Source organism: Dipodomys spectabilis, unplaced genomic scaffold (genome assembly GCF_019054845.1).
Source record: "Dipodomys spectabilis isolate Male_0828 unplaced genomic scaffold, ASM1905484v1 ptg000106l, whole genome shotgun sequence".
Taxonomy (NCBI): domain Eukaryota; kingdom Metazoa; phylum Chordata; class Mammalia; order Rodentia; family Heteromyidae; genus Dipodomys; species Dipodomys spectabilis.
In genome coordinates, this window is record NW_024870783.1 from 690,653 (window position 1) to 711,408 (window position 20,756).

The following is a 20,756-nucleotide window of genomic DNA, read 5'->3' on the forward strand; positions in this document are numbered from 1 at the left end:
GCAAGATAAACCCCAATCCAATAGACCGAAAGAAATAATTAAAATTAAATCAGAATTAAATAAATTAGTATCCAAGAAAACTATAGAAAGAATCAACAAAACAAAGAGCTGTTTCTTCGAAAAAATTAACAAAATTGACAGACCCTTAGCAAATCTTATCAAACAAAGAAGAGAACACAAACAAATAAATAAACTCAGAGATGAGAATGGAAACATCACCACGGAAACAACCAAGATTAAGAACATTATAAGGGAATACTTCTCAAAACTTTATGCTAATTAGTTTTAGAACTTGACAGAAATGGACCTTTTCCTAACAAATATTGACATGCCAAAACTAAACCAAGATGAGTTAAACCAGCTTAACAGGCCCATATCAAGCATTGAAATAGAAACAGCAATAAGAGACCTCCCAACTAAGAAAAGTCCAGGACTGGATGGTTTTACAGCTGATTTCTACAAGGCCTTCAAAGCTCAGCTCACCCCAATACTTCTCCAACTCTTCAATGAAATTGAAAGAGAAAGCTCACTACCGAACACATTCTATGAAGCCATCATAACCCTCATCCCAAAACCAGGCAGGGACTCTTCAAAGAAAGAGAACTATAGACCCATTTCTTTGATGAACATTGATGCAAAATTTCTCAACAAAATTTTGGCCAATAGACTTCAACAATTCATCCAAAAAATCATACACCACGATGAAACAGGATTCATTTCAGGGATTCAATGCAGGTTCAATACACGCAAATCAATTAATATTATTCATCACATCAACAGGAGCAAGAATAAGAACCACATGCTTATCTCAAGCGATGCAGAAAAAGCATTCGACAAGATCCAACACCCCTTTATGATGAAGGTTTTGGAAAAATTAGGAATCCATGGAACATTCCTCAATACAATAAAGGCTGTATATGACAAACCTACAGCCAGCATTATACTTAATGGTGAAAAACTAAAGCCATTTCCACTTAACTCAGGAACAAGACAAGGATGTCCACTCTCTCCACTTCTCTTCAAGCTAGTATTAGAATGCCTAGCTACAGCAATAAGACAAGATGCAAACATAAAGGGGATCCAAATAGGGAAAGAAGAAATAAAACTCTCCCTCTTTGCAGATGACATGATCTTGTATTTAAAGAATCTCATAATCTCCATTCCCAAATTACTCAAGCTGATTCAAAACTTTGGCAAAGTAGTAGGGTATAAAATTAACCCCCAAAATCAATGGCTTTTCTGTATGCCAACAATGAGAAAAGTGTGGCTGAAATTAAGAAAGCAACTCCATTTGTAATAGCCCCACAAAAAATAAAATACCTAGGAATTAACTTAACCAAAGAAGTGAAGGACCTCTATGATGAAAACTTTAAAATCTTGAAAAAGGAAATCAAAACAGAACTTAGAAAATGGCAAAACATCCCATGTACCTGGATTGGAACGATTAACATTGTGAAAATGGCAATACTTTCCAAGGCTATTTACAAATTCAATGCGATAACTATCAAAATTCTAACCTCATTCTTTAAGGAAATAGAAGAAGCAATCCAAAAATTCATATGGAACAATAAAAGACCCCAAATAGCAAAAACGCTCCTCAACGGAAAGAACACTACTGGAGGAATATCAATAAGAAATTTCAAGCTCTACTATAAAGCCATAGTAATCAAAACAGCTTGGTACTGGCATAAGAGGGACCTCAGGCCCAATGGAATAGAATTGAAAACCGAGAAATTAACCTACAAACCTACAGTCGTCTAATCTTCGATCAGTGAGCTAAAAAAATACAATAGAAGAAAGACAGCCTCTTCAGTAAATGGTGCTGGAAAAATTGGTTAACTACTTGTAGAAAACTAAAGCTAGATCCTTATATATCACCCTGCACCAGAATCAACTCCAAATGGATCAAAGACCTCAGAGTCAAAGGAGACACTCTGAAAACATTACAGGATGGAATAGGAGAAACCCTAGGTCTCCTTGGCTCAGGCCGAAATTTTCTTAATAGAGACCCAGAAACACAACAAATCAAAGAAAGGTTGGACAAATGGGATTGCACGAAGTTGCAGAGCTTCTGCATGTCAAAGGACATAGCTAGCAAGATCAATAGACAGCCCACGGATTGGGAGAAAACCTTCACTAGCCATACAACAGACAAGGGTCTCATATCTAAAATATACTTGGAACTTAAAAAATTAAATCCCCCAACAAATCTTCAAAGAAACAACTGCCCAATAAATAAGTGGGCGAAAGACTTAAAGAGAAACTTCTCTGAAGAAGAAAGTAGGATGGCCAATAGACACATGAAGAAATGCTCAACATCCCTAGCCATTAAAGAAATGCAAATCAAAACAACATTGAGATACCACCTCACATCAGTTAGAATGGCAAAGATCAAGAACTTTAACAACAGGTGCTGGAGGGGATGTGGACAGAAGGGAACTCTACTTCACTGTTGGTGGGAGTGTAAACTTGTTCAACCACTTTGGAAAGCAGTATGGAGGTACCTCAAAAGACTTCACATAGAGTTCCCCTATGACCCAGCCCCACTTTTGAGCATTTACCCAAATGTTTACAAACAAGACCACACTAAAGCTACCAGCACAACTATGTTTATTGCAGCATTATTTACTGTAGTTAAGATACGGAACCAACCCAGATGCCCCTCAGTAGATGAATGGATCAAGAAAATGTAGTATATATACACAATGGAATTTTATGCCTCCATCAGAAAGAATGACATTGCCCCATTTGTTAGGAAATGGAAAGACTTGGAAAAAATTATATTAAGTGAAGTAAGCCAAGCCCAAAGAAACATAGTTCCTATGGTTTCCCTTATTTGCAATATCTAGTATATGTATGAGTCAAGCAGAAAAGGTCAGATAATGTGATGTTAGGAAAATGAACCCTTAGACATGTATTTAAAGGTATTTTTCTTTCATGTATTTGTTTCTAACGCATTAATATGATTATTTCTTTGTTGCTTTGTATGTCCCTCCCCCACAGTATAACCCCTGCTTTCACTATATTTGATGTCGGTATAATTTGTAGAGGAGAGGGGTAAAAACAAGTCGTTTAAGGATACAGGTGGACCCGTTGCAACAATGAGAAGTACAAGTTATCATGTCGAAAACGAACTTTACAACCTTGGTTTGGGGGGGGTGGTATTGGGGTGGGGGGGATGTTTGGGTGGGGGGGCGGGGGGAGGTTGGGAAGGGATGTGAAGAGCAAACAAAGGAGGAGGCTGCAATGCTTGATAAGAAATATACTCATTCTCTTGCCCATGCAATTTTAACCCCTCTGTACCGTATGTTCACAAATAATAAAATATAAATAAATAAATAAAATAGTGCTTTTGACCAGGTCTCAATAATGCTTGTCATTTCAAAAATTTACATGGTATAATGAAAATAAAAAGTAAAAGAACACTTCCATCACCAGGTAAGATAAACAAGACTTTGGTCAAGAGAGTAAATTAGTTTAGAGAAATATCTCAAGATAATGGAAATTCCTACTAACTCTAATTGAGAAGAACTGGAATTTGACATCAGAGCTTCCGGAATTCAATGGTATTTACTATCATTTGGTCCTTACACCAGCAAAACACTAGGGGTCACTCAAGTCATATATGTCCACACATTTTTCTCAGTACAACTTTTGGACTTACTTTTTCAGGCTTCATTCAAAGGATAGGAGGAGAAAAACAAAGGAGAGTTTAATAATGCTCTACAAGAAATGTTCTCATTACATTACTCATGTAACTATAACCCCATCTAAACAGCATCTTTGCAATAAAATAAAATTTTAAAAGGCACCAATGGCTCCCACATCTAATTCTACCTAATTGAGGGTTGAGAATATGTGGTTTGAAGGCCATCCTGGACAACAAGTTCACAAAACCGCTTATAAGATGATAGTGCTAGACACAGTGCTGTGTAGCTTTTATCCTAAGCTATGAAAGGGGGTGAGATTTGGAGGATTGTATTTCCAATTGTGTTATTTGAAGCTCATATTCACCTTTTGCTGCAACCTTACTTTTGTAAATTTTATTTTATTGTAAAAATGCTGTACAGAGGGGTTACATTTACATGAATGAGTCAGTCAGTATATTTCCTGTTGAGCATTGTTACCTTTTCCCAATTTTTTCTCCTTCTATCCCTTTCCTCCCTCACTGCCCTCACCCCTTCACCCTCCCCTTCCCCCCGACCCCCCTCGAAGCTATAAAGTTCATTTCCCATATTCTCTCTTGTGAATATGTTGCAATGTGTCATCCTATGTCTTTGTTTCACAATTTTGTTAGTCCTCTTCCCCTCTCCAAATTAGACAAATGTATATACAAGATGCAGGGTATCAAAATCAAGTACAGTAACAACAGGGGATATAACCTAGAGGGAAGAACATACAAAGGAAAGAAAATAATCACATAGTACATTAAAAATAACAATAAAGAAAGACCTCTTGTGGCTATATCTTGGGGTTCATTTCGCTTAGCATCATGTTATATGTTCATATGTCCTTGGCTTTTGAGCTTTTCCTGCTCATCTGATAAATTGTCCTATATACACATGAATTATTATGAATGAGGGAAACCATGGGACTTTTATTTCCTTGGGTCTGGCTTAGTCCACCTTACATCTCTGGGACTGACTGTCTTTTTTTGCCAGTCCTGTACTGGAGCTCAGGGCCTGGATGCTATCCCTGGCTCTCTCTGTGTTCAAGGTTAGTGCTCTACCACTTGAGTCACAGCACCACTTCTGGCTTTTACTGTGTATGTGGTACTGAGGAATTGAACCCAGGGCTTCATGCATACTAGGAGACTTGCAGCTCAGAAATGTACAATGCTAATAAGGCTATGCCTGTAGCCAGGACCGTTCAGTATACAGAAAGCCAATGTCTGATATTAAGTCTACTGGATGATGGTGGTGGGAAAGTACATTCAGAAACAGAGGACAGCAGCCTAGAGTTGATAGCAAAACCCAATGGCTAGCCTGTACATTGTACACCATAGCACAATACGGCACATACTTTAATTTCATACTTTTCATTATCTTTCATTAAATCTTAATTGATATTTGTCTATCATCTATTTATTTAACTGTCAATCTATCAACCTACATACACATGTAGCTTGAGTAATTGAGTAATTGTGTCCATGATTAACAAACAGGTTCAAGGAAACCAAAAACTTAGAAAATCTGATCTAAATCATTAATTCTACATTTTGGAACCGTTTTTGCTTGAAAAATTGACTTAGATAAAATGCTATCATGAAAAGCATGTCATGACCCATGTATAAATTAAAGTTCATTGTATTTAACTAGAGAGGAATTCTGTCCCCTGAACCCCAGAGAGATACACATTCTCTTCAGGCACAACAGTGCTACCCTCGTATGGTTTTTTTGTATCTGGGACATCATGTCTGGGCTGAGATACTGAAATCTGGCATGTTGGTGCAGCTGTGCTGGTCCCTTCCAACCCCTACTGATTTGCATGTGCCCAGAGCACAGCCCAGTGCCCTGAGCAGTTCTTGAAAGCTGCTCACACCCTGGGCAGGAGTCAGTCCTAGTCAGCACACAGCATGGACATGAAGGCCCCTGCTCAGTTCCTCGGGCTCCTGCTGCTCGGGATTACAGGTAAGGAAAGAGTACGCTGAGGATCTCCTCAGTCTGCTGTAGTCAGTGATGCTTGGCTGTTTATGAAGCTTTCTTATAACATGCTTGATTCTATGTATACTTATTACTTTTCCAATGGCAGGTACCAGATGTGACATCCAGATGACCCAGTCTCCATCCACTTTGTCTGCATCTCCTGGAGACAGAGTCACCATCATTTGCCGGGCCAGTCAGGGCATTAACTATGCATTAAACTGGTACCAGCAGAAACCAGGAGGAACTCCAAAGCTCCTGATCTATGGTGCAGACAATTTACAATCCGGCATCCCCTCCAGATTTAGTGGCAGTGGATCTGGGACAGAGTACACTCTCACCATCAGTAGCCTGCAGCCTGAAGACATTGCCACTTATTACTGTCAACAGTATTATGATAACCCACCCACAGTGATACAAGCCATAACATAAACCTCCAAGAAGCAGAAGTGTGAGCCTGGGCTGTCCCAGCTGCTTTCCTCATGCTTCCTCTTGCAAGAGCTGTCCTAGAATCAGGACAGGAATCTTGCCCAGGCTATCCTGGACCAGTGAGCTTCTGTGTCTCAATCTTTGGAATAAGTGTAATTATAGATGTGCGATAATGGCACTGGCCTGAATTTTGAAATATTAAAATTACATTCCAGACTATAAACATGGAAATACTCTGAATTTTTTCAGGTTTTTTAAATCTTGAATTGATATTCACAATGTGCACAAAGATACTTGGAAGTTATTTCAAAACTTTTATTTTGAGAATTTTCAATACTTCATGCATGAATTTCATCAGCAAGTAAAGACAGTTTGCCACTTCCTTTTTCTGCTTCAGGTCTTTTGTGCTTTTTTTCCAATTAGTTGTATCTTTTCTTATTGCATTTGGAGAACCTCAGTACAATTTTAGGTACAGAAGGTAATAGTGAATATTTCATACTTCAATAAAACTTGAGTGGTAAAATGCTAAATAACTATATCAATGAGTACAAAGTTTGTTGCAGAGTTTCCCTCTTTTTTGCAAGGCAAGCGCTCTACCACTGAGCCACCTTCCCAGCCCCGCCTCTTTTTTGAAACAGGTATTTTCCATTATTCCTGGCCTGCTGATATGTCACGGTTAGCTGTTGATGCTATTAGAAATATTTTTTCATATAAATGGAGACAGCCTATAGTTTTCTCTTTAACTCAATCAGAATGATGAACTGCAGAGATCAGTTATCTAATTTTAAAAGAGATTTCTACTTGTGGAATATATTCGACTTGATCAACATACATTTCCGAGAATAATAAGAAAAATGAGAGAGAGAGAGAGAGAGAGAGAGAGAGAGACAGAGAGACAGAGAGACAGAGAGACAGAGAGACAGAGAGACAGAGAGACAGAGAGACAGAGAGACAGAGAGAGAGAGAGAGAGAAGTAAAGTAAGAGATGGAGATGAATGGAAGGAGAGAAAGGAGGGGTGAAAGGAGGATAAATTTAGTTTATTTCTATTGTCTAAATCCTAGTTCCACTTAGCAATCAAGCTGAAATTACCAAGAGAAACACCAAATACAAACAACACTGTTGGCACTGGGTATCCAGCCATTCTGTGCTCTCAGCTGCAAGGTTCACTGAAGGTGAGATGTTTCTTGAGCTTAGTCCCTCTGTCCTCCAGACCAGTTCCCACCAAGAATCACTGAATCACCTAGCTCACTGAATCTTCTCTGTTTTAAGCTCAAGAATCTAGCAATCTTTGACAGTCAGCGGAACAACACTGACGTCTTTTATTTATAGAAAGAAAAATGGAAAAACCTCAAGATTAAGCAGATCTTCCTTAAGTCAGAAGCCTTCTGATTCTCAGATTGACAAGTGAACATATGCATACAACTTATGCATCATATTTCTGTATTTATACCTAATGAATAAGATATAGTACATAATAATTAAATATAAATTATATAAAGTTTATTATGGGTTATTTTGTGTATATAATGTATTATTAGGTATTAGTCTATGATTTTTCTGAATTTCCCTATTTTATTGTTTTCACATTTTTTGTAAAGGTGATATGTAGAGGGGTTACAATTATAAATGTAAGGTAATGAATAGATTTTTTTTTGAATAGTGTCACCCTCTTCCTCATTATCTCTAATGTCTCCCTGCCAACTACTACCCCAGCCCAAGTTGTAAAGTTCATTTCCAATATATTGTCTAATAAGTATTATTGTCACATTGTTTTGTTATTATATGTTATGTCATTTATTTATCTTCTTAAGACTTACCAAATTTTTTAACCAATATATGGGTGAACTCTTACATTTTTACAAAATATTGTCCTACTGATTATAACTGTACCTGGAAATATATCCAACCAATCATAAGGAATAACTAGGGGGAAAAACTCACTCTGAAAGAATTTCTATGGTGGGTATTGAAGTTTCCACTACTAAATATCATGAGTTAAGTATTAGGGAAAAGGTATACAAAAAGGTGAATTACAAGCAGGTAAAAATGACAAACATAAGGCATCTCTCTTTTACAGGCAATGTTCTAACTGTGGATGTAGGAGGAAATAGATTGAGGAGGTAGAGATGTAGTGTGATTAAAGACTTCAGGGGTTTGTTGCCATTGAAGAAAATACTTAGGATTATGAGGTATCTGATCCTATGAATGAAAATAGCCAAGGGAAAAAATTGGTCCATGGATGGAAGAAAGTAAAATTGCAGGGAAAGATACAGCAAAGTGTTCAGCACTACTGTAACAGTTACACAAACGAGGATGCTGAAGCAGAGAATTAAGGAACTTAGCAGCTGTCACACTCCATAAAGCATGGAAGGGCGGGGCCACCAGTGCACATTGTTTGACCTCTGGCTCACAGGATAGCAGCTGGATTGTGTCTATGGATGTGCATTTTACCCTGAGTCTGCAGAGACATACATGGAATAGAGTGGCACAGATGAAAATGCTTTCTTGAGACACATCTTGCATATGGAAAAGGAGAGTTTAATTTTTATTGGGGAACTAGAAGACAGACAGGGAGGACATTCAGAGCCAGAGAACTTAAGCCAAAGTAAAGAGCTGATTATACTGTCCTTTAAGACATAATTGCAACTTAAAAAAAGAAAACAAACAAACAAATATAACTATGTAATTGCATAAAATAAGCATTTTTTCCTGGCAGAAACAAATATTCCCCTATCCCTGGAAATATTAATTTGATCTTTTAGTGTTCCAGATAAAGATTCATATCTTTCCCACTCTCTGGGTAGATATACCTTGTAACACACTGGAGACTTATAGTATGTGTGCATGTATGTGTGTGCACTTTTGTGTGCATACAGGTGTGAAGGGAGACATGGGGAAATGGAGAAAGGTGAGGATGGAAAGAGACACTGCAATGAATGTAAAGAGGGACTGTGCCTTTAGGTACAGAAAGCAGAAGGAGGGGAGAGGACAGGAGATGGCAATAGTGGTATTGTAACTGAAATACAGAATGTGAACGTCATCAGTATAAAAACATCAGAAGTAAATAGTAAAGGAATAAAATATCCAGTGGTAAGTGTGAGCAAATAAATTGTATGCATGTATGTATGGAGGTTTAAAAATGAACACCTTTGGACAGGTAATATATGCAAAGGGAGATGACAGGAAATGGGAGAAGGGGAGGGAATGAGGATTAATAAAATCTAGTTTCTCTAATCTTACAAGATGCAATTTTACAGTATGACCATTAGATGGCACATCTAACACTGCTCACGCAAAGCCCCCAATAAGAAATACTAGAGAGGAAATAAGAGAACTATGTCTGCTGTCACTAGTGACACACACTGGAACTCTGAACAGAGCAACAGCCCCAAACCTAAACTCACAGTTAAGTAGCTTCTCCTAGAAGGATAGATTTGGGGATGAAAGTCTCTGCCCTTGCTGATTCTGAGACTGGAAGCCTGGCATTGCCTCTATCCCTGCATTCTGTATGGCACCAAAGCTGTCTCTAAAGGAAGGAGTTGTGTCCCCTGTGTGTGTCCTTATGGGGAGTGACCTGCAAGGAGGAAATGAATGTTAAGAATGCAGGCATAACATCCAATGCATGTCCTAAAACTTAAGAAAATTGAGTAAAGGGGTTGAAAGAATGATGAAAAGGGTGATATTGAATAAGATGAATTGTGTTCATCAACTGCTTTATTGAATGACAACTCATTTGTACAACTACTTACAGATAATTTTAAGAAGAGAGGAAGTATAGTGAAGAGTGACTTCCATATCACCAATATGATTAGAAGAAAACTTTTCAAGACACACTTTCTTTAGCCTTCTTCACAGGCATCAAGCCTGTAAGGACATGACAAGAATGTGAATCATCAGGACAGTCAGGAATATTGTATTTACCCAACTTCTAGAAAATAAATCCCAGTTGATTAATAAACCTTGCTCCAGGTATTTTGGCTCCTTACTGCACACAAGGCAAACGAATATACCAAAAACCAGCTCTGCCTGAGCAGGATCAGCCTTAGGAGTTGACTTTGGGACATAGAATCCCTAACTTTATTATTCTCCATCCTGAAGCTTTGACCTTGGTAAGAAAGGACTACTGAAGCTCCAGACCCAGTGTGTCTGCATTGAGCCTGACTGTATCCTTGTGAATGAAGGTATTTTCCTGTTTGATCTGAACAGAATGACATTCACTAAATAGCCTGCTTGATCAGTATTGATTTTTGTTCTCACACTTAGATATCAGTGAACAAGTTATGTGGTCCTTACATCCAGCTTTCCTCCCTGCTTCCCAGGATGTGGGTGATCAGCAAGATGATTAACAGCATCCTACACAGAATCCAAGTTTTCTCATTCTGGGAGAGAGAGGATGCTGCCTGTTTGTTTCCCTTTGTAAACAGGAGCTTGAATCTGAGTATCTCTGCCAGGCTTTTGTGGCATACATAGAATCTAGGATCATGATATTAGAGGGGGTCATGTCTGCCCATATGAGAGTTTTTGACCATTTCTGTTCTTTCTTTACTTTTTGTCAGTCTGGAAGCTTGAACTATGTGCCTGGGCACTGTCCCTGAGATTTTCAGGTCAAGGCCAGAGCTCTACCACTTTGAGCCACAGTGCCACTTCTTGACCATTTCATATATTACTTTTTAAAATGTAATCATACCTGTCATTGATAACACTTGATCCAGGTTTCTTAGAGTAAAGTCATTAAGTGAAGGTCAGAAAGGTGAGGGAAGGAGGGGAGACCCTGCAGATATGCAGCCCTGAAGGGATCATATGCGTACACCATGTGGGAGGGGAGAGGGACCTGCAGTATCAGTGCTGTCTCCAGCAGGTCCCCAGAGTCCTCTGCAATGAGCAGGTCACTCTTAAAGGACACAGATTTAGTCCTGAGCTTCATAATGCTCAGGCTTAGAGTGAGCAAGGGCTACATGGTGACATGCACATTGTGCATTAGAGAATTTTCTCAGTGTCAAAATTCAAAATGATGACTCATACAGTTAAAATAATGTTTATTAATGTATTAATTTAGCAGGTAATTTACTACATATAAATAATACATGTATAACTTCTGCATTCATTTGTGATGTGCTCCTCAATGTTCTGATAAGAAGGGACTCCAGTGGATTTAAGGCTTTGTCCTGAGGACCCTGCAGACTTTCCACATTATCCCAGCCCCTCAGAATCAGTGAGAAAAGCCCTGGATCATCCTTTTACAGAGTCAGCCCTGCTCTAAAGGCTGGATCTCTCAGACTTTCACCTTAGTCCCAGACGTCATTCAGGTTCATGGCTCAGACTAAAAGCACTTTCCTTTCCTGGATGTATTTTCTTCTTCCAGAAAGATTCATGGAAATGTCTGCTGGTTTCCCCCTCCAGCGTGGTCTTCAGCCTCATCTCCCAGGCAGATAGCTCCATCTGTCATAACCCATGGCTGTGTACGCCTGCCCACAACTCTGATTTGAGGCTAGTATTCGAACTTTTACATATATTCCAGTTCCTGAAGTCTGTGTGGACTTGAAGTTCACAAGCCACATGTCCACCCTTGCTGAAGTGAGCCCTGGAGCATGGATCATGGGAATTTAATGTGTATCCTCAGAGCCTGGCTTCTTTTAACCATAAAAGAGTAGAGGCTCTCAGGATCTCTCTTCTTCATCTAGTTAATATGTCCCTTATAATGTACTAGGTAGTCTTCACATCTGCCTTCTCCTTGTTTTCTTTAGTATCAGCTTTGTCCTGAAGTGCATAGTGGAGAGAGCAAATCTCCCCCAGACAAAGGCAGTAGGAGATACATAGTGACCATATGATATGATTGGAAGTAAAATTTCAGAGGAGTGGCAAGGATGTGTAAACCTTGTAGACAAGGTTATACATCATTGTAAAAAGAAGAAAGAAGAGCATTGTAGAAAACTTGAAACAGTTATGCTAGCATGTAGTGCAGTGAGCGCTAATGTTTAAGAAGGTAGAGGTGATGAAATAACTACTCTCATGGCATTCTTGTAATGAATGGTTTTGAAGAGGCCCCTGAGTGGCCAATGATTTGCCCATGTGCTACCACAGCAGAGCATCACTGTCTTGGCTTTGTTATGTGCCATGAGAGTACTCTGCTCATCATTTCCAGTCTGACATTGTGCACAATGGGATGAAGTTAGTCCACATGCTAATCTCCATGTGGGGAACACACCTTCATGTAACTCTAGCTTCACAGTCTGTGGTCACTTGTCCTTGATTCTCTATGTTGAAGATCTTCTCTCCACACTGTATGGATCTACTTCCTGTCCCCAACTTTGACCTTGTTGCATTGTATTCGTTCTGTATCTGGATCACATAGACTAAACAAAGTAAAAACTGCTTTCCTGTTGGTCACTTGTAGCTCATGCTTATAATGCTACACAAGAGGGTGAGATCTAAGGATTGTGGTTTGAAGCCAGCATTGGTTATAAGAATCTATGAGACTCTTTTTAAAACTTTTACTGTCAAGTTGAGGTACAGAGGGGTTACAATTATATACATAAAGTAGGAAGTGCATTTCTTATGATAATCTTATCTCCAATTAAACACCAAAAACCTGGAATTGAAGCTGTGGTTTATGTTCCTTGAGACAAAAATCTTAGGGATTGACTTCAAGCCCCAGGCAGAACACAAAAAATATTGCTTTATTTAGGACCTAAAAGATATGAATGTTGGTTTAGAGGACACTCCAGCTTCTAAGAAGGAAGTGTTTCCAGTAATTAAGAAAGAACACACACATATCCTCAAAAGCTTAGCAAATATCTGGCACAGAAATGCATGATGCAGGGCTGGGAAGTTGGCTCAGTGGTAAAGCGCTTGCCTTGTATGCCTGAGGCCCTGGGTTCGATTCCTCAGCACCACATAAGCAAAAAGAAAAAAGCCGGAAGTGGCGCTGTGGCTCAAGTGGTAGAGCTCTAGCCTTGAGCTGAAGAGCTGAGGGAAAGCGCCCAGGCCCAGAGTTCAGGCCCCGCGACCGGACCCAAAAAAAAAAAAAAAAAAAAAAAAGAAATGCATGATGCACACAAAACTAGATGAGGAGACATGTCTTTTCCTAAGTATTAAGGAAAAATGTCTCATGTGAATTGTCCTTGAAGGAGACAGTGCTTAAGTTTAAGAGTATTCAGAATAGAAGGAGGGCAGCCATTCATAAACAGTGCCCAGGACACCAACGCAAAGACCAGTGGACAGTCCATAAAACTCAGAGCATTTTACTTTATTGCATATATTTCATTTTATCTTCCATTAAACATTTTGGAATCTATCCCTCTCCAGCTGCTCACCAGGGCTTACAAGCCAAGCCTGCTCCAATGGCACCTCCAACACCTGGCCCATAGCACGTATTTAAAAGTCAGTTAATATAGCTTTTGAAGATTTTTGGAAAGATTTTGTAAAGAAAAAATAGTCATTAAAATTTTAAGATAAGTTTTATTGCCAAAATATAATTGTGTCTGAAGTACAATATGATGTTTAGGTATGTTCACATATTTTACAATGACTTAAACAGCGTAATTAACACGTTTATTCATTACATTAAACATTGATTTCTTGTAGTCAAAGATTTTCTTCTTCAGTTAATCAAACATTTTAGTAAAAATGTTATTTCAAGTGACATGTTAATATATTTTGTACTTTCTTTTGTAAAAATACTGTGCAGAGGGGTTACAGTTACAGGAGCAAGGTAATGAATGAGTACATTTCCTATGGAGCATTGTTGCCTCCTCCTTTGTTTTTCCCCTACCATCCCTTCCCTCCCACCTCCACAATTACTCCCCCCCCCCCGCCCCCGCCAAAGTTGTAAATTTTGTTTTTAACATAGTGTCTTGTATATGTCACTGTTACAATGGGTCAACTTGTATCCCTATTTAAGCATTTTGTATTTTCCCTACCCAAATTACAGAAGAGTATATAGAAGATGCAAGGCTAATACAAAATAGCTTGTGAAAAAGATTTCTGAAAATAATATTATACGATAAAGTCATTAAAAATTTTACAACAATTACTGATTACCACAGTATAATCTAATTTGAAGTACAATATAATTTTTGTATTTGCACATATTGTGCAATGATCTAAAGGAGTTAATTAACAAGTTAGTACACCACCTTAAATATTTATTATTTTTGTATAGTGAACTTTTTTCTTCAGGAAATTAGATCTTTACAACAACTTATTTCAATTCATGTCTCAACAATACATCCAACATTGCAAACTATCAGAAAATTAATCTCTTTTTCATGCTGAATATCACATTAATTATTATTATTTCTCAATGCCACTGTCAGAGCACTTTTGGAAGTCGAATGGAATCATGAATTTGTTATTAACTTAAACAACATAAAGACAAAATAATAAAAATTTTGTACCTCCATTTTGGAAGATTTGGATCTAACATTTTTAGCTTGATCTTTTCAAAATAAACTACTCTCTTATTATTTTTCATTTCTTATTGTTATTGTATAGATGATGTACAAAGTGATTACAGTTACATAAGACAGGTAATGACTACATTAATTTTTGAACAGTGTTACCCCTTCCCCCATGTTCTCCCTTTTCTTCCTCCTGATCCTTGCCCCAAAAGTTGTGTAGTTCATTTTCAACAGCGTCTAGTGAGTATTACTGCTGCATTTGTTGACCATTTGTCCCACAATTTCTATGGTACCCCTTACTCTCCTCAAAATAAAACAAAACAAAATTTATATACAAGACTAGGGTACAGAAAACAAAAACAGCCAGAAAGAAGATAAAAAATAAAAAGCAAAAATCAAAAGAATAAACCATAATTTTAATTGATCATACGTATACATGCACTGAGGCTTTTTTGTGAAAATATCATACAGAGGGGTTACAATCACATGGAAAAGGTAATGAGTACATTTCTTATCAAGCATTGTTGCCTCCTCCTTTGTTTCACTTTCTGGTCCCTTCCCATTTACCCACACCGCTCCCCGTCCCCTCGAAGTTCCCCAACCACCCCCACCACCGACCCAGAAACACAACAAATCAAAGAAAGTTTGGACAAATAGGATTGCATGAAATTGAAGAGCTTCTGCATGGCAAAGGACATAGCTAGCAAGATCAATAGAAAGCCCGCCCACAGATGGGGAGAAGATCTTCACTAGCCATGCAATGGATTAGGGAGCATATTACTCCCTAAAGAGGACCTTCCTTTCTAAGTCTGAAATAAAGGCTCAGCTATGATCTTGCATTGACCTGTCTAGACTCCTCATTTCACTCCTAAAAATGAAGTCCTTGTCTCAGATCCTGTGGCTGTTAATGCTCTGGATCCATGGTAAGGGCAGTGGGAGGTGAAGAATCAGAGAGGATGGGAGGGTAAGCTCTCATGGACCATTGGTAACTTATCCACGTGTTAGATGTTCATGGTAGGGCAATGAGGTTTAGGTCTGAGAGAGTGAGGAACAGTCCAGAAAGCTAGAACCTGTGCTTGAGTTAAGACTCTGCTAGGTGGGACTACTGCACTTGACTCCTAGAGACACTTTTCTGCTGCAAGAATATCACTTTTAATACTTAGTATTTTAAATAAAAAATCAAATCATGAATATGAATAAGGGGAAACATTTATCTAAATAAAAGTAATGCATGCATTGCTCCCTATGTTTATATATAATCTTGCTCTCTGCCTCATTCTAATTTCAGGATCCAGTGGAGATGTTGTGATGACCCAGACTCCAAGGTCCTTGCCTGTCACCCTGGGAGAGCCAGCCTCCATCTCTTGCAGGTCTAGTCAGAGCCTTCTCTATAGCAATGGAAACACCTATTTGCATTGGTTCCTGCAGAAGCCAGGCCAGTCTCCACACCTTCTGATCTATTTGGTTTCCAAACGAGGATCTGGGGTCCCAGACAGATTCAGTGGCAGTGGGTCAGGCACAGATTTCACACTGACAATCAGCAGGGTGGAGGCTGAGGATGTTGGAGTTTATTACTGTTTTCAAAGTATGTATCTCCCTCCCACAGTGATACAGACTTGAACAAAAACCTCCCATCTGGCTGAGTGAGCTGCCCTCATGGCTGGCTGCTCTGGGGAGCAGCCCAGCAGATTGTGTGAGTCTGCCTCGGAGGAAGATATTGAGGTCTATATTAGAGTCACTCTGAGTAGAGGTGAAGAATATATGACAATACAACAAAATGCAATCTATAACAATCAGGAGAATAATTGCCTGAATATAAAGACTGGATAAACCATTAGGTATTTATTGAAAAATGCAATTGTCTCTTCAGTAATATTATAGCCAACCAGAAATCTAAAAATCAAATGTCTGCTGTGGTTATTATTCTCTCTGTGATGAAACTTGTAATACTTCATTTTAACACATACTAGCCTACAACTTTTGCCATGCTTTCTGTTCAGAACCTGGAAACCCAAGTTTGCCTTTTCTAGTTTCTGCTCTGTGTGTTCATTAAACCTGCCTGACATAAAGCCATTATCAGAGTTTGATCAATGTCTCTTGGCTGGATCAACCTGGGGAAATTACAAAATTGCACAAAACACAATATTCTCTGCTTCTATGTACTGGGACTCTGGTTCTACTTAAGAGAGTGGTGTGAGGTGAAACCCTGTAATATAGTTCATAGTTCCCAGAAGTCTGAGACTGAACCCTTTTTCAATCGACGCTATCTTCATCTGTTCAATGTCTGTGTCTTTATACAAAAAAAAAAAAAAATTCAAGAGGGCAACATTAATCTTGTGTGTCTTGTATCCACTTCTATCACCTTAGATACCTGGAATTATGACATCTCACAGGCTACGACTTGGGGAATTCTCAAGTTTCCACCAGTGTCCAGTGTGTATCTTCTTCTGATGCTATAAATTGTTTCACCATGATGCTCTCTAATCCAGCTGGGAAAAAGTGGCATGAAGTTGGAAATGCTCTGAGTTCATCAAGGTATCATTTATAGGAGAAGTATAGGTCTGGAATGTATATGAACTAATGGAATACCTTTAACTTACTTAAGGAATCGTCTTAACAGAAACAAATTATCCACAGTTGTAGCATTTTGTGGAAGACCAGACAGAAATGTCAGAGTTGAATCTCAGTTCTCCTCTCTGCTTAGGAATTTTAACAGGGTATACAGGGGTACCCATCAGATTTCTAATTCTCACCTGGGCTACTCATTGTCTCTCACAAGCCATCAGAAAAAAATAATTATAACGGGGCCTCCAACACACTGCTCTTGCTGTATGATTGACAAGTCAGTTGTTATCATTACTTCCCATCTAAGAGCTGCAAATGGAGCACGCGTGGAGTCATTTACAGATATTATTATTGACTCTACTATCATATCAACAGAAATTAATTGTAATAATGGTAATTACAAAATGAGAAATTACATTAAATATTTGTAATCAACATTTGTCAGCTAGTGGAATAGCTTTCTAGAAAAGCACATACACAGGCAAACACATATACGGAATATAATGGAGGAATATGTGTTTACCTAAATATATATAATTAAGCATTTCTACTCATTCTTTTCTTGAAACCAGAAATGTCCTCATCATCCCAGAGCACTGGTTACAAATGCAAAATAGCTGATCCACCTTTCTTCAAGGAATGATGCTCTGCATTTCAACAAGTTAACAGGTTTCCATGGGATGTTGTGGAATCCAAGCTTTAGGAGATTTTGACCTCAATGAAGACCTTTTAAGAAAAAAAAATGGTAGCAACACAACTACATCTTTGTCTAATTAACAACAACTATTTTCTTTTCTTGGATGCCAAACTGCAAATTCATAATTATTTCTCAGTTATATGATCCAGTCTTATGAAAGTATAATGGAATAAATGTTTATTAGTATTTTGATAAGCCATAAAACAAATGGTTTAAAATTCATGGTCCTGTTCTGGGGATATTTGGACATAAATTTGTGACAATAGCTTGACCACAGCAGAATGTATGTAATCCTAAGTGGTCATTTCCTCTTATGTCTCTGTTCCAGATCAAACAAATCCACACAATGGAGACAAGACCAGGGACCCGTAACAAAATGAAGAAGCTAAGCCCTGCCTACATTGGGCACATCAGTGCAATTGTGAATTAGTCTTTGCACTAACATAAATGATTTGTGCAAAGACTAACATAAATGACTTGTGTTACAAGGCCCTAGATTTAGAGGAGTTTGTTACACTTTATTATGGTTGAAATAGTGACTGGTTATATATGAAACATAAACACATAGAAGATGCATTTTATGAGAACTGATTACATAATATAAGTATTTGTATAATAAATATAAAGTGATAGAATACAGAGACAAATATGAGAATATGTAAATAAAAGTAATGCAGTTGAGTCTACCAAAGAACCTTCTGGAAAAAAAACAATTAATTTGCAATTGACTCATGAACATCAATAAATATCAGAGGAGTTAGAAATGGGCTTACATATATGAACTTACTAATAGTCAGATATATACATTAATACGTTAACAGAAAAATCATAGACATAAAAATATGTAAAAACATATAATATACAGGTTGACCCATTGTAACAATGAGATGTGCAAGACACTATGTTGAAAGTGAACAACTTGGGGGGGATGGAAGAGCTGGGGAGGTGAGGAGGGAAGGATGGTAGAAACAAAACAAAGGAGGAGGCAACAATGCTCGAAAGGAAATGTACTCATTACCTTATTCATGTAACTATAACCCTCTGTACAGTATTTGCACAATAAAATATAAAACATATCCAATACATATAAAATATGTAAAAATGTATGAAGTCCTCAGTTGCCTACAGCTCTCAACTATTTCCTTGTGTATATCTATGGATGGATATGACTGAGTCATCTTAGGGCCTAGAATCCTATGTGAGGCCCTCATTTAGTATATCCACAGGAAAACAGAGAGGGAAAATGATTCTGGGAAATACACTGCCTGTAGAAACTGTGTAATAGCAGTTGAGAGCTTTATGCTCATGTGACCCAAAACTCAAGGATTTGATGAGGATTTCATTAGCCAAGAAAATTTCCACATTGGTTTTAAGTATCATCAGCATATTGCAAGCAAAGCAAGGAAGTTTCATTAAGTCACAGATCAGTGGAAAATGACATTTTTGCATAAAATATGTAAGAATCTCTTCACAAGCAAACCAAATTCTTTCTTAACAATATAAAAAGCAAACAACTAAATAAGGATGCAGTATTTCTCTTCAGAGTGTGTACAGAATTCAACATCATCGATATCATGAAGACCATGTGACAAAGGCAAAATTATAAACCATCTCAAATCTACTGAATGGGGAAATTCAGTTCAGCAAGATAACCAGTGTTCCTTGTTAGGTCTAAGAAGCCTTGTGCAAGCCAGGGCCTGGTTGTTCACAACTGTAATCACAGCTACTCAGGAGACTGGGATTTGAAGATTGTGGTTCAACGCCAACCCAGACAGGAAAGGAAGACTCTTATTTCTAATTAACCAAAAAGATCTGGAAGTAGAGCTCTAACTCAAGTGGTAGAGCACTTGTCTTGAGTATACATAGTGTAAGAAAAAGGCCTAGGCCCTGCATTCCAGCATGAGGACTGGAAGAAAAAATATCACCTGTGTTTACAGGATGAGTATCAAGGATAAGAGATTCTCCTTACTTCTCTATTAGCCCCATTTAAGAACATGTCTATTTACCCCTTAAACACACATAGATGTGCATCTGAATGTCTGTATCAGGACGGGTGTGTTATTAAAAAGCCACATGTTGAAGAGGCTGATTATTTGGTTGTCTTCACGTCAAAGCAATTGACTCTTAAGAGTCCTTCAGTGATCTAAGCAATTTCCCCAAGTCACTGACATTTGAGGTCTTCTAGCTCTTAGCATAAACACACAGGGGTCCACTGAGGAAAATGTTTCTTACACAGACTTTGTGGAAAAAGCACATCGAAATGTTAGTAGTGCCTGTCCATATGCTAATATATGTGTATTAACAGACAAGTAGATTGGAAATGTGTGAAGTTACTGTCCTCAAAGAAAGAATAATGAACTTAATACTTGCCAGTACCATAATGATGCATTCACTTCTACAGCTTGAATAGTCACTGGGTTGGGAAATTTTCATATTTATAAATGACATTGGGATCTGAGTGTTCATGGTTCTTCAGCCTTAGATCAGATATAATATGGGGATCATCTTAGTGTTCTGCAGGGCAGCCACACAGAAGTCCTGTCAGCACCAGGGAATTCTGTACATGAAAATATATAACATTAGTTTAAGATGCTGGTCTTTCTTTTTGTGTTTTTTTTTTTTCTGTGCTACTGAGGATTGAAATCAAGACTTCATAAGGACTCTTCTATTGCTGCAACATATCCAGATCTTTTTGCTTAAGGTCATTTATTTCAAGTAAGGTTTTGGGGTTCTGCTTGTCTGGGTTACAAGCCCAGACAGTAGTTCAGTCACTAAAGGTTTCTTCAGTTTAACACTAAAAGAGATGGATAACATAGTAATGCACATGTTTATAGAGCAGAGTAATCTGAGTAGACTTCAGTGTGTAGGATAAAGAATAGCTCAATTTCTGAATGGGAACAATTTGAAAGGACAGAAACATGAATGTCATCCAAAGGTGTAGGAGACTTCTAGCTCAGACATGTGGAATGATCACAAAGGTGTTCATGAATCTATGTCCTTTCAGAATGCAGAGAGTCAAGTCT

The 20,756-nt window shown here is 38.2% G+C and overlaps 1 gene segment (V, D, J or C); it reads left to right on the top strand.

Moving 5' to 3' along the window:
* Nucleotides 1–16,107, top strand: part of LOC122114115 — a 109,813-nt gene extending 93,706 nt beyond the window's left edge. Inside the window, 1 exon segment of the V gene segment in view lies at nt 15,760–16,107. Coding sequence covers nt 15,760–16,091 — 332 coding nt within the window.
* Nucleotides 16,108–20,756: the final 4,649 nt, after the last annotated feature.